This window comes from Lepus europaeus, chromosome 18 (genome assembly GCF_033115175.1).
Source record: "Lepus europaeus isolate LE1 chromosome 18, mLepTim1.pri, whole genome shotgun sequence".
In the NCBI taxonomy this organism is placed as follows: domain Eukaryota; kingdom Metazoa; phylum Chordata; class Mammalia; order Lagomorpha; family Leporidae; genus Lepus; species Lepus europaeus.
In genome coordinates this window covers 658,764-671,339 of record NC_084844.1, presented here as the reverse complement: position 1 = coordinate 671,339, position 12,576 = coordinate 658,764, and the positions used below count along the sequence as shown (strand labels likewise).

At 60.5% G+C, this 12,576-nt stretch overlaps 1 protein-coding gene across 1 annotated transcript in view; it reads right to left on the bottom strand.

Moving 5' to 3' along the window:
* OGFOD3 (2-oxoglutarate and iron dependent oxygenase domain containing 3) overlaps positions 1-12,576 on the bottom strand; it is a 28,054-nt gene that overhangs the window by 12,939 nt on the left and 2,539 nt on the right. The window contains exons 2-5 of the mRNA XM_062215873.1: positions 10,703-10,920; positions 4,916-4,991; positions 961-1,003; positions 130-194 (exon numbers count right to left, since the gene is read on the bottom strand). Coding sequence (XP_062071857.1) covers positions 130-194; positions 961-1,003; positions 4,916-4,991; positions 10,703-10,920 — 402 coding nt within the window. The remainder of the gene's footprint in view (positions 1-129; positions 195-960; positions 1,004-4,915; positions 4,992-10,702; positions 10,921-12,576) is intronic.

Below are 12,576 nucleotides of genomic sequence, written 5' to 3'. Positions count from 1 at the left end.
AGCCTGGGCAGGTCCCGGGACCCGACAGCGGCTCCCCGTAGAGCTCTGTGGACAGCACCTGCCCGCAGTCAGGCCGGGGAGAGCGGCCTCCACCCCAGCCTGCTCCCAGCGCCCGACAAGGGCTCTCACCTGTACAGGTTCACAAAGTGCTTCCCGACCGACAGGGCCCCGGAATGCAGGTCCAGGATGGACGCCTGGAAAACCCGGCAGGAGAACCGTGAGGCTGGGCGGCGGGCGCGGGCGCAGCACAGGTGCTGTGTGCGCACCGCTCCCTGACCAGACCCCGCCCTCTGATTCCTGAAGCAGAAAGACCACTCTGCTCCGCGGCTCGGGACGGCCCACGGGCGGACACCTGCGGCTGGATGGCGGTGCTCTCGTCCGCTCCCTCCCTCCGTGCCCGGGGCTCCGCCCAGGTGACCTGACACACCTGCGCGGCCCACACACACAGGTGCACACCCTGAAGCCACCAGCACCTCGCTGGACCTGCCTGCCCTTGGGGAGCCCCTCCCGCCTCCCCCCTCCACGCCCCTTCTCCAGGCAAACACTGATCTGTTCCTGCCAGACCCGAGGCCGCGTTGTCTGGAATTCAGGTCACGGGATCAGGCCGGCGGGCGTCCGCCTGAGGACTTGGGGGTCCAGGCCGCCACTGCCCTGTGCCCTAGACCTCGGCCCCCACCCCTGACCCCACCCCACAGCCGCCTGCCCACAGCTTCTCAAACACCAGTGTGACCAGGGCCACGCCCAGGATACCATCTTCCCAACAACGGCACCTTGTGCCCGCTCAGCACCGGTGGGTTAGGGCTCCTGTGGCTGGTGCTGGGAGACGTGGTGGACACAGGGCTGGCCCACGCCCCTGGATGGGCACACCGGGGACGCTGCACGTCCCGTGCTGTCCCCTTCCTGGGTGACAGCACAGCTGAAGGGCAGAGGAAACGGGGGCAGGAGCCGCAGACAACTCACCCCTCCGTGGGATCCTCCCAGCGACAGCCCCTTCTCGGCTATGCTGTGGGGGAAGCAACAGAATTACCCGCAGTGATCCGGGCAGTGTCGCCCGCACAGCCTGCGGCACAGCCCTGCTGGTACAGCTCCACTGGCACAGCCCTGCTGGTCTGGCGCGGTGGTGTGGACAAGCGCTTGAGCACAGGGCTGGACTCGGCTAAGTGAGACAACCACGTCGTTGTCCCCTCTGTGACGCACGGCTCGGCTTGGGGACTGGGAGCTCAACTTTCTGTCAACGTCCCGCAGTCCTGCGGCCGTGTGTGTGGGGGGTACTTGTGGACACACTCCTGGGGTCCCTGGGCAAGGGGTCCCCTTTGATAGTCACAGCTCAGGATGGGAGGATGATGACCTGCGAGTTGCCCGGGGCCAGAAAGGACCCAGACTCCTGCAGGGGCCCAGGATCTCCAGGGCCTTCAGACCCTGGCCTAGACAGATTCCCTCAGGGAAATGCCGGAAATAAAGGGGGGACACAGGACTGAAACAGAGGGCAGACGTGGGCGGTAGGGCAGGCACTGACACAAGACATAGGGACACAGCAGGACAGAAAATACGGGACGGACACGGAGCTGTGACACAGAGGACACGGGCTGTGACACAGAGGACAGGGGCTGTGACACAGAGGACGGGGGCTGTGACACAGAGGACGGGGGCTGTGACACCGAGGACACGGGGCTGTGACACCGAGGACGGGGGCTGTGACAGAGGACAGGGGCTGTGACACAGAGGACAGGGGCTGTGACACAGAGGACACGGGGCTGTGACACAGAGGACACGGGCTGTGACACAGAGGACAGTGGCTGTGACACAGAGGACACGGGCTGTGACACAGAGGACGGGGGCTGTGACACAGAGGACGGGGGCTGTGACACCGAGGACACGGGGCTGTGACACCGAGACGGGGGCTGTGACACAGAGGACACGGGGCTGTGACACAGAGGACAGTGGCTGTGACACAGAGGACAGGGGCTGTGACACAGAGGACGGGGGCTGTGACACCGAGGACACGGGGCTGTGACACCGAGGACGGGGGCTGTGACAGAGGACAGGGGCTGTGACACAGAGGACAGGGGCTGTGACACAGAGGACACGGGGCTGTGACACTGAGGACACGGGCTGTGACACAGAGGACAGTGGCTGTGACACAGAGGACACGGGCTGTGACACAGAGGACGGGGGCTGTGACACAGAGGACGGGGGCTGTGACACCGAGGACACGGGGCTGTGACACCGAGGACGGGGGCTGTGACACAGAGGACACGGGGCTGTGACACAGAGGACAGTGGCTGTGACACAGAGGACAGGGGCTGTGACATTGAGGACGGGCTGTGACACCGAGGACACGGCGCTGTGACACAGAGGACGGGGGCTGTGACACAGAGGACGGGGGCTGTGACACTGAGGACACGGGGCTGTGACACAGAGGATGGGGGCTGTGACACAGAGGACGGGGGCTGTGACACAGAGGACACGGGCTGTGACATTGAGGACGGGCTGTGACACAGAGGACACGGGGCTGTGACACAGAGGACACGGGGCTGTGACACAGAGGACACGGGGCTGTGACACCGAGGACGGGGGCTGTGACACCGAGGACGGGGGCTGTGACACCGAGGACGGGAGCTGTGACACAGAGGACGGGGGCTGTGACACCGAGGACACGGGGCTGTGACACAGAGGACACGGAGCTGTGACACAGAGGACGGGGGCTGTGACACAGAGGACACGGGGCTGTGACACAGAGGACACGGGCTGTGACACCGAGGACACGGGGCTGTGACACAGAGGACGGGGGCTGTGACACAGAGGACGGGGGCTGTGACACCGAGGACACGGGGCCGTGACACCGAGGACGGGGGCCGTGACACAGAGGACACGGGGCCGTGACACAGAGGACAGGGGCCGTGACACCGAGGACGGGGGCCGTGACACCGAGGACACGGGGCCGTGACACAGAGGACGGGGGCTGTGACACCGAGGACGGGGGCTGTGACACAGAGGACACGGGGCTGTGACACAGAGGACGGGGGCTGTGACACAGAGGACACGGGGCTGTGACACAGAGGACACGGGGCTGTGACACTGAGGACAGGGGCTGTGACACAGAGGACAGGGGCTGTGACACAGAGGACACGGGGCTGTGACACCGAGGACACGGGGCTGTGACACAGAGGACAGGGGCTGTGACACAGAGGACACGGGGCTGTGACACAGAGGACGGGGGCTGTGACACCGAGGACGGGGGCTGTGACACCGAGGACACGGGGCTGTGACACAGAGGACACGGGGCTGTGACACCGAGGACGGGGGCTGTGACACAGAGGACACGGGGCTGTGACACCGAGGACGGGGGCTGTGACACCGAAGACACGGGCTGTGACACAGAGGACAGTGGCTGTGACACAGAGGACACGGGCTGTGACACAGAGGACGGGGGCTGTGACACAGAGGACGGGGGCTGTGACACCGAGGACACGGGGCTGTGACACCGAGGACGGGGGCTGTGACACAGAGGACGGGGGCTGTGACACAGAGGACACGGGGCTGTGACACAGAGGACAGGGGCTGTGACACAGAGGACAGGGGCTGTGACACAGAGGACACGGGGCTGTGACACAGAGGACAGGGGCTGTGACACCGAGGACACGGGGCTGTGACACCGAGGACACGGGGCTGTGACACCGAGGACGGGGGCTGTGACACCGAAGACACGGGCTGTGACACAGAGGACAAGGGGGCTGTGACACCGAAGACACGGGGCTGTCCCACAAGGAACACACGTTGCACTGTAATGCCTAAGTCATTTTTTTAAGATTTATTTATTTTTTTGAAAGTCAGAGTTACACAGAGAGAGGAGAGGCAGAGAGAGAGAGAGATAGAGAGAGAGAGAGGGCTTCCATCGATGGTTCACTCCCTAATGGCCGCAATGACCAGAGCTGCACTAATCCAAAGCCAGGAGCCAGGGGCCTCTTCCAGGTCTCCCATGTGGGTGCAGGGGCCCAAGGACTTGCGCCATCTTCTACTGCTTTCCCAGGCCATAGCAGAGAGCTGGATCGGAAGAGGAGCAGCCGGGTCTCAAACCGGCGCCCATACAGGATGCCGGTGCTTCAGCCAGGGCGTTAACCGGCTGTGCCACAGCGCCGGCCCCGAAGTCATCTTCTCAGCGTGGCTTCCTGCCTGCTCACTGTGCACTTCCACTTCCCACTCCACGGGTTCTACCGACCCTCAGGGCTGGCACTGTGGCCTAGCAGTGACACCAGCACCCCAGTGCACTGCTCCGCATCCGATCCCTTTCTCTGGGAACAGCCTGGGAAAAGCAGCAGGACAGGGCCCAGCGTTTGGGCCCCTGCGCCCACACAGGAAACCTGGATGGAATCCCTGGCTCCTGGCTTCGGCCTGGCAGCTATGTTGAGAGTGAAACAGCGATGGAAGATCTCTCTTTTTTTTTTTTTTTTTTTTTTTTTTTTGACAGGCAGAGTGGACAGTGAGAGAGAGAGACAGAGAGAAAGGTCTTCCTTTTGCCGTTGGTTCACCCTCCAATGGCCGCCGCGGTAGCGCGCTGCGGCCGGCGCACCGCGCTATTCCGATGGCAGGAGCCAGGTGCTTCTCCTGGTCTCCCATGGGGTGCAGGGCCCAAGGACTTGGGCCATCCTCCACTGCACTCCCTGGCCACAGCAGAGAGCTGGCCTGGAAGAGGGGCAACCGGGACAGGATCGGTGCCCTGACCGGGACTAGAACCCGGTGTGCCGGCGCCGCAAGGCGGAGGATTAGCCTAGTGAGCCGCGGCGCCGGCCGGAAGATCTCTCTATCTCTGTCTGTAACTCTGGCTTTCAAACATAAGTAAATATTAAAAAAAAAAAAAAAAAAAAAGTAAAAACCTGACCCACGACACGCGGGAACAAAGCCAAGACATAGGCACCTGCGGATCCGCTGCGCCTCCTCCCTGGTGATGACAACGTCGCTGACGCCTCTGCCACACTTCCTGGGGGTGCAGCCTGGAGGGACGACAATCAGAGTGAAACCCTAAGTCGCAACGACGCCGCTGGGATGCCCCCACCTGCTAAGGGCAAGGGGATTTGGTGGAATGGGCAGGCAAGGCCCTTCCATAGGCGAGGGGGCCAGCTTAGCAAACACCTGGCTCCTTGTGAATCTCAGAAAACGCAACAAGTGTACCCAGCGCTCACCCCTGGAGCTGGAGCCCACTGGGCGCCACACTGGACAGGGCACCCCTGGAGCCGGAGCCCACTGGGCGCCACACTGGACAGGGCACCCCTGGAGCCGGAGCCCACTGGGCGCCACACTGGACAGGGCACCCCTGGAGCCGGAGCCCACTGGGCGCCACACTGGACAGGGCACCCCTGGAGCCGGAGCCCACTGGGCGCCACACTGGACAGGGCACCCCTGGAGCCGGAGCCCACTGGGCGCCACACTGGACAGGGCACCCCTGGAGCTGGAGCCCACTGGGCGCCACACTGGACAGGGCACCCCTGGAGCTGGACCCACTGGGCGCCACACTGGACAGGGCACCCCTGGAGCTGGAGCCCACTGGGCGCCACACTGGACAGGGCACCCCTGGAGCTGCAGCCCACTGGGTGCCACACTGGACAGGGCACCCCTGGAGCTGCAGCCCACTGGGCGCCCCGAGCCTCGCAGCCCCACACTGGACAGGGCACCCCTGGAGCTGGAGCCCACTAGGCGCCACACTGGACAGGGCACCCCTGGAGCTGGAGCCCACTGGGCGCCACACTGGACAGGGCACCCCTGGAGCTGCAGCCCACTGGGCGCCACACTGGACAGGGCGCCCCTGGAGCTGGAGCCCACTAGGTGCCACACTGGACAGGGCACCCCTGGAGCTAGAGCCCACTGGGCGCCACACTGGACAGGGCACCCCTGGAGCTGCAGCCCACTGGGCACCACACTGGACAGGGCACCCCTGGAGCTGGAGCCCACTGGGCGCCCCGAGCCTCGCAGCCCCACACTGGACAAGGCAACGCTTGGTGCTGAGTGCTGGGGCTTGGGGCCCAGGGGTCACAGGGCACCACACTTGGCTGCGGTGCCCGTCTGTGGCACTGGTCACTCGGGACAGGGCAGGCCACGCAGCTCCGTGTGCACATGGTGTGGGCTGGAAGAAGCACACAGGACTCACAGGCACTTCCCGGCACACATGGAATGGGCACATAAACCCACCACCCGCTCAGCAGGAAGGAAGCCAGGGCCAATTTCAGAGGATCTGTACCGCAGTTTTCTCTCCTATCTGCAATGCATTGGGTTGGAAACAAATTTTTCCAAACATAAAAACAAGGCTCCATGAACGCTGGCTTTTTTTTTTTTTTTTTTTAGGGAGGCTATGACAAAGGTAATTGTCTTCCCAGCCCCCCCCCCCTTTTTTCTTGACAGGCAGAGTGGACAGTGAGAGAGACAGAGAGAGAGAAAGGTCTTCCTTTGCCGTTGGTTCACCACCCCCCAACAGCCGCTGAGGCTGGCGTGCTGCGAAGCCAAGAGCCAGGTGCTTCTCCTGGTCTCCCATGCGGGTGCAGGGCCCAAGCACTTGGGCCATCCTCCACTGCACTCCCGGGCCACAGCAGAGAGCTGGCCTGGAAGAGGAGCAACCAGGACAGAATCTGGTGCCCCAACCAGGACTAGAACCTGGTGTGCCAGCGCCGCAGGCAGAGGATTAGCCTATTGAGCCGTGGTGCCAGCCTAACACTGGCATTTTTAAAAAATATTTTATTTATTTATCTGAGAGGCAGAATTATGTAGAGAGAGAGGAAGAGACACAGAGAGAGGTCTTCCATCCACTGGCTCACTCCCCAAATGGCTGCAACAGCAGACGCTGGGCTGATCCAAAGCCAGGAGCCAGGAGCTTCTTCCGGGTCTCCCACATGGGTGCAGGGGCCCAAGCACTTGGGCCATCTTCTACTGCTTTCCCAGGCCATAGCAGAGAGCTGGAACAGAAGTGGAGCAGCCAAGACTCGAACCAGTGCCCATATGGTATGCCAGTACCACAGGCAGAGGCTTAACCTACGATGCCACAGCACTGGCCCCGAATGTTGGCATTTTAAAAACATGCTCCCAGGAGAAGGCAGGGCACAGTGGGTTAACCCACAGTTGGGAACACCCACATCCCACATCAGAATGCTGGCTCAAGTCCTGGCTACTCCACCCTTCCATCCAGCTCCCTGTACCATGCACCCTAGGAGGCAGTGGAAGATGGCCCAAGCGCTTGGCTCCTGCATCCACGTGGGGGACCCAGCTGGAGTTCCCGGCTCCTGGCTTCAGCCTGGCTCAGGTTAAGCTGAGTGAAGTGTGGGGAGGGCACCAGTGGATGGAAGATTTCTCTCTGTGTCTCCCCTCTTGGTCATGCTGCCTTTCTAAGTAAATTAAATAAGTAAGTAAGTAAATAAAATGCTTCCAAATATCTGGTGGGCTAATAGAGGACAGTGGGTCCCGGTGACCAGGGGTTGACAAAACCATGAGGCAGGGATCAGGGGACACTGACGACAGCAGGGTACAGGACAGAAGGATCTCGCCTGGGACAGGGGAGTTACAGCCAAACACTGCTCTGGTTCTTCCTAGCAACGCTTCAGACAAGATCCAAAAGGACCCATCTACTCCCAGGTGGCACCAGCCACCCAAGGCAGGGCTCAGAAGTGTGTACAAGACACAGGAATATCCGGGGGGGGGGCCGGCGCCGTGATGCAGTGGGTTAATCCTCCGCCTGTGGCGCCAGCATCCCATGTGGGCGCTGGTTCTAGTCCCAGCTGCTCCTCTTCTAATCCACTCTCTGCTGTGGCCCGGGAAGGCAGTGGAGGATGGCCCAAGTGCTTGGGCCCCTGCACCTGCATGGGAGACTGGGAAGAAACACCTGGCTCCTTGCCTCGGATCAGCACAGCTCCGGCCATTGCAGCCGTTTGGGGAATAAACCAATGGAAGGAAGACTTCCCTCTGTTTCTCCCTCTCACTGTCTGTAACTCTACCTCTCAAATAAATAAATAAAAATCTTTTAAAAATAATATCCAGGGCCTGGTGGGTGAGATTCACAACCTGCGGTGGCAAACTGAAGCAGAGTTGAAGAAAGCAAGAAAACAGGACCCACGGGCGGTTCTGGTGCAGCGGCTAAGGTGCTGCTTGGAACGTGTGCAACCCTTCTCAGAGGGCCTGGGTTCAAGTCCTGCCTCAGCGTCCAATCCAGCTCCTGGCTAAGGCACACCCTGGGAGGCAGAAGGCGATGCTCCAAGTACTTGCTTGGGTCCCTGCCCCCCGCGTGAGAGCCTTGTTTAGAGTTCCAGGCTCCTGGCTTTGGCCTGTCGCAGCCAAGGCTGTTGTGGGTATTTGGGGAGTGAACCAGCCGATGGAAGATCTCTGCCTCTCTCTGCCTTTCAAATAAAATGAAAACAAACATTTTTAAGATTTATTTGAAAGGCAGAGTTACGGAGAGAGGAGAGACAGAAAGAGAGAGATCTTCCATCCATTGGTTCACTCCACAAATGGCCACAACAGCCAGGAGCCAGGAGCTTCTCCGGGTCTCCCACCTGGGTGCAGGGTCCAGGCACTTGGCCATCCTCTGCTGCTTTCCCAGGTGCGTTAGCAGGGAGCTGGGTTGGAACTGGAGCGGCTGGGACCCAATCCGCTGCGCATACGGATGCCAGCGACGCAGGTGGTGGCTTAACCTGGTGAGCCACAGCACCGGCCCCAAAATAAATGTTTTAAAAGAGAAGCAGAGGGGCCGGCGCTGTGGCATAACAGATGAGGCCTCTGCCTGCGGCACTGGCATCCCCTGTGGGCGCTGGTTCGAGTCCTGGCTGCTCCACTTCGTGCTAATGCACCTGGGAAAGCAGTGGACGGCCCAGGTCCTTGGGCCCCGGCACTCATGTGGGAGACCTGGAAGCTCCTGGTTTCAGCTTGGCCCAGCCCTGGCCACTGTGGCCATCTGAGGAATGGAGGATCTCTCTCTCCTTCTCTCTGCCTTTCAAATAAATAAATAAATAAGTCTATCTTTTTTAAAGAAAAGAGCGTGAGTGACAGAACCATGGGGAGAGGCGGTAACCCACGGCAGGCAGCAGAGGACAGCACAGCGCTGCCCAGCAGTGACCACGTGTGTCTCACCGTGAGGAAGCGTCAGCGGCATGGGTGTGTGTCCACGCCACAAACACGCAGTAACACGCGTGCCTGGGGCCTGAATGGGCAGTCACAGGCGACATTTCATAACCAGCACCTGCCAAGTGCCAGACGCAGAGTCCCGAGGGGCCACAGGAGGAAATGGAATCAGGTTTAAAGGTGCCTGCCCGTCACCGCTCTGGCAAATCAGATCCCACACAGCTTGCACCGGACACGTGCACACGCTTGTGCCACCATCACCACCTGCAGAATTTTCCATCTTCCCATCAAACACTCACTCCCAGGCAGGCACCTGGGCCACATGTGACACCCGCAGCCGACACTGAGTGCCGGGTTCACGTCCTGGCTCTGCACCCAACTCCAGCTTCTGCAGCTGGCGACGGCACGAGCACTTGGGTCCCCGCCACCCACACCAGACTGGGATGGAGCCCCTCGTCCTCAGCCTCGGCCTGGCCCAGTCTTAGCCATCGAGGCCATCTGGAGAATGACCAGCAGCCGGGAGCTCACTCTGTCTGTCTGCCTCGCAAATGAATTTTTTTAATGATGAACATTAAAAACAAACAAACAAACAAACAAAAAAACTTAATTTCCATTCCCTCTTCCTCATTCCCTCTTTTAAAATTAAGAGACAGACAAAATGCTCCTATATGCTGCCCACAAGGGCCAGGACTGGGCCAGAACGAAGCCAGAGCTGGGAACGAATCCAGGTCTCCCACATGGGTGGCAGGTGCCATCATCTGCTGCGACCCCAGGTCTACACTGGCAGGAAGTTGGAATCAGAAGCCAGGGCCAGGGCTCAGAGCCAGGCACTCCCATGTGGGGCGCAGTCACTCTGACTGCTAGACTGACTGAATGCTGGGCCAAGCACCTGCGCCTTCAGCCATTCTTCATGGTGCTAAATCATTAAATGGGCAGGGAGACACTTCTCTTCAATGCTAACTACCAAAAACTGCTTTGAAAGCTGGAGGTCCGGGGTAAAGTCTGTGAGGACACAGGGGCCCCACGCAATAGACATGGGTTCCTCTTCCCTCGGGATTCTGTCCAGGGCAGCTCCTCCCGGTAGCTCCTCTCTGGAAGCACTTGGAAGTCTTCCCCAGGTTCAGGCCCAAAGCATTGCCTCGAATGAAAAACCGAATTCTGCCTCTGAAACCCAGTCGTCGGTGCTAGGTTGGGTTTGTAAATCTGAGAACACATCCAGGTAGCACAGAACATTCTGGAAAACACAGCAGCTCAGGCTGGGGTCAGCCCTACTGGGCGGTGTGCTCTCCAGGGTGCTGAACGCTGCCCCTGGCCTGGGCCCCCCCTCTGGTGGCTCCACCCCACTCCCAGCCTGCACCAGGTGCTGAGTGCCACCTCCTCCCGGGGAACCAGCTGCAGGAGCTGGGACCCTGAAGGCTCCATAGTCAACACCTCTCCTGGTTTCAACTTTCTCACCCCACCTTCCTCATTCTGAACCTGCTAGGGCCTAGCAGATGGTGGGCCCTCCCTGGGGGTTGGGGAACAGCCACCTCTGCCTCCCCACACCACGTTCTTCACAAGGGTGAGGTGCACTTCAGACGCAGGCTGCCCGTCTTCCTGGGATCCGTACCTTCAAACCTTCGGTGGCCATCATAGTCCTCGGAGCAGGGCACCTCGATGAACCTTCCGGCCACAACCTCTCCACGGCGGGCCAGGACCTCGGTGACCCCGTCGTCAGTCCCCAGGCTGCTCCAGAGCAGGAGTGCAGCCAGCGCCAGGCCGGCCCCCAGGCCTGCAGTCCTCAGCCACGCCCTCGGCACCTCCCGCAGGGCCCGGTCCTTCCTGGTGCTGAGAACAGAAAACACTGCTGTGTCACACGCACCCCAGGGGTGGGCGGCCCAGGCTGCGCCCGGTTAACCCGTCAGCCTGGGCCTCTGTCAATCCGAAGTGGCCGCCTGTGCCAGCGAAGCAGGCGGTGAGGAACCAGAAGTGCCGCGCCCCGCCCGGGCACGCCCTGTCAGGGGGCAGCCTGGGACCCAGCCCGACGGGCAAGCTGGCCAAAGCGCCCACACAGTATTTCAGCAAAGTTACAACGGAAGCGTTTCAGACTGTTGGCTGCATTAGTGTCGAGGAGGGGACAGATAAACGTTCTTCTGTGAGACGTCCTGTAGGAGCTCTGCTTTGAGGGGAGGGGCTGCTCAGACAGGGTCTGCGGATTATCCACACTCAGAGCGCGGCTGCAGGTCAGACGAGCTATCTGAGACCTTATCCAGTAGAATCCGAGAGCAGCTGGGACAAAGGGGGAAACTCGCAAGAACAAACCACTGTTTTAAGAGTCACTGTTGGCCGGCGCCGCGGCTCACTAGGCTAATCCTCCGCCTGCGGCGCCAGCACCCTGGGTTCTAGCCCCAGTCGGGGCACTGGATTCTGTCCTGGTTGCCCCTCTTCCAGGCCAGCTCTCTGCTGTGGCCTGGGAGTGCAGTGGAGGATGGCCCAGGTGCTTGGGCCCTGCACCCCATGGGAGACCAGGAGAAGCACCTGGCTCCTGGCTTCGGATCAGGGCGGTGCGCCGGCCGCAGCGGCCATTGGAGAGTGAACCAACGGCAAAGGAAGACCTTTCTCTCTGTCTCTCTCTCTCTCTCACTGTTCACTCTGCCTGTCAAAATAAATAAATAAATAAGCCGGCGCCGCGGCTCACTAGGCTAATCCTCCGCCTTGCGGCGCCGGCACACCGGGTTCTAGTCCCGGTCGGGGCACCGATCCTGTCCCGGTTGCCCCTCTTCCAGGCCAGCTCTCTGCTGTGGCCAGGGAGTGCAGTGGAGGATGGCCCAAGTCCTTGGGCCCTGCACCCTATGGGAGACCAGGAGAAGCACCTGGCTCCTGCCATCGGCTCAGCGCGGTGCGCCGGCCGCAGCGCGCCAGCCGCGGCGGCCATTGGAGGGTGAACCAACGGCAAAAAGGAAGACCTTTCTCTCTGTCTCTCTCTCTCACTGTCCACTCTGCCTGTCAAAAATAAAAATAAAAAATAAAAAATAAAAAATAAATAAATAAAAATTTAAAAAAAAGAATCACTGTAGCCTGAGCCTAGCTTCCTCCAGATGATGTTGTTTTAAAAAAAGATTTATTTATTTATTTGGCAGAATTTCACAGAGGAAGAGAAATCTTCCATATGCTAGTTCACTTCCCAAATGGTCACAAGAGCCAGGCCTGGGCCAGGCCAAAGCCAGGAGCCAGGGGCTTCTTCCAGGTCTCCAGGTGGGTGCAGGGGCCCAAGGACTTGGGCCGTCTTCGTCTGCCTTCCAAGGAGCATCCGCAGGGAGCTGGATCGGAAGTGGAGCAGCTGGACTCAAACTGGTGCCCACACGGGATGCCTGTGCGCCACAACGCCAGCCCTTCCAGATGTATCTTAACTGATGGATGCAAACCGGAACTTGGCGATAGCAAGGTCAGGAAGCCCCCAAAGAGCAGACAGCATGGGGTCCACACTGCTGCTTTGTGTGCTGG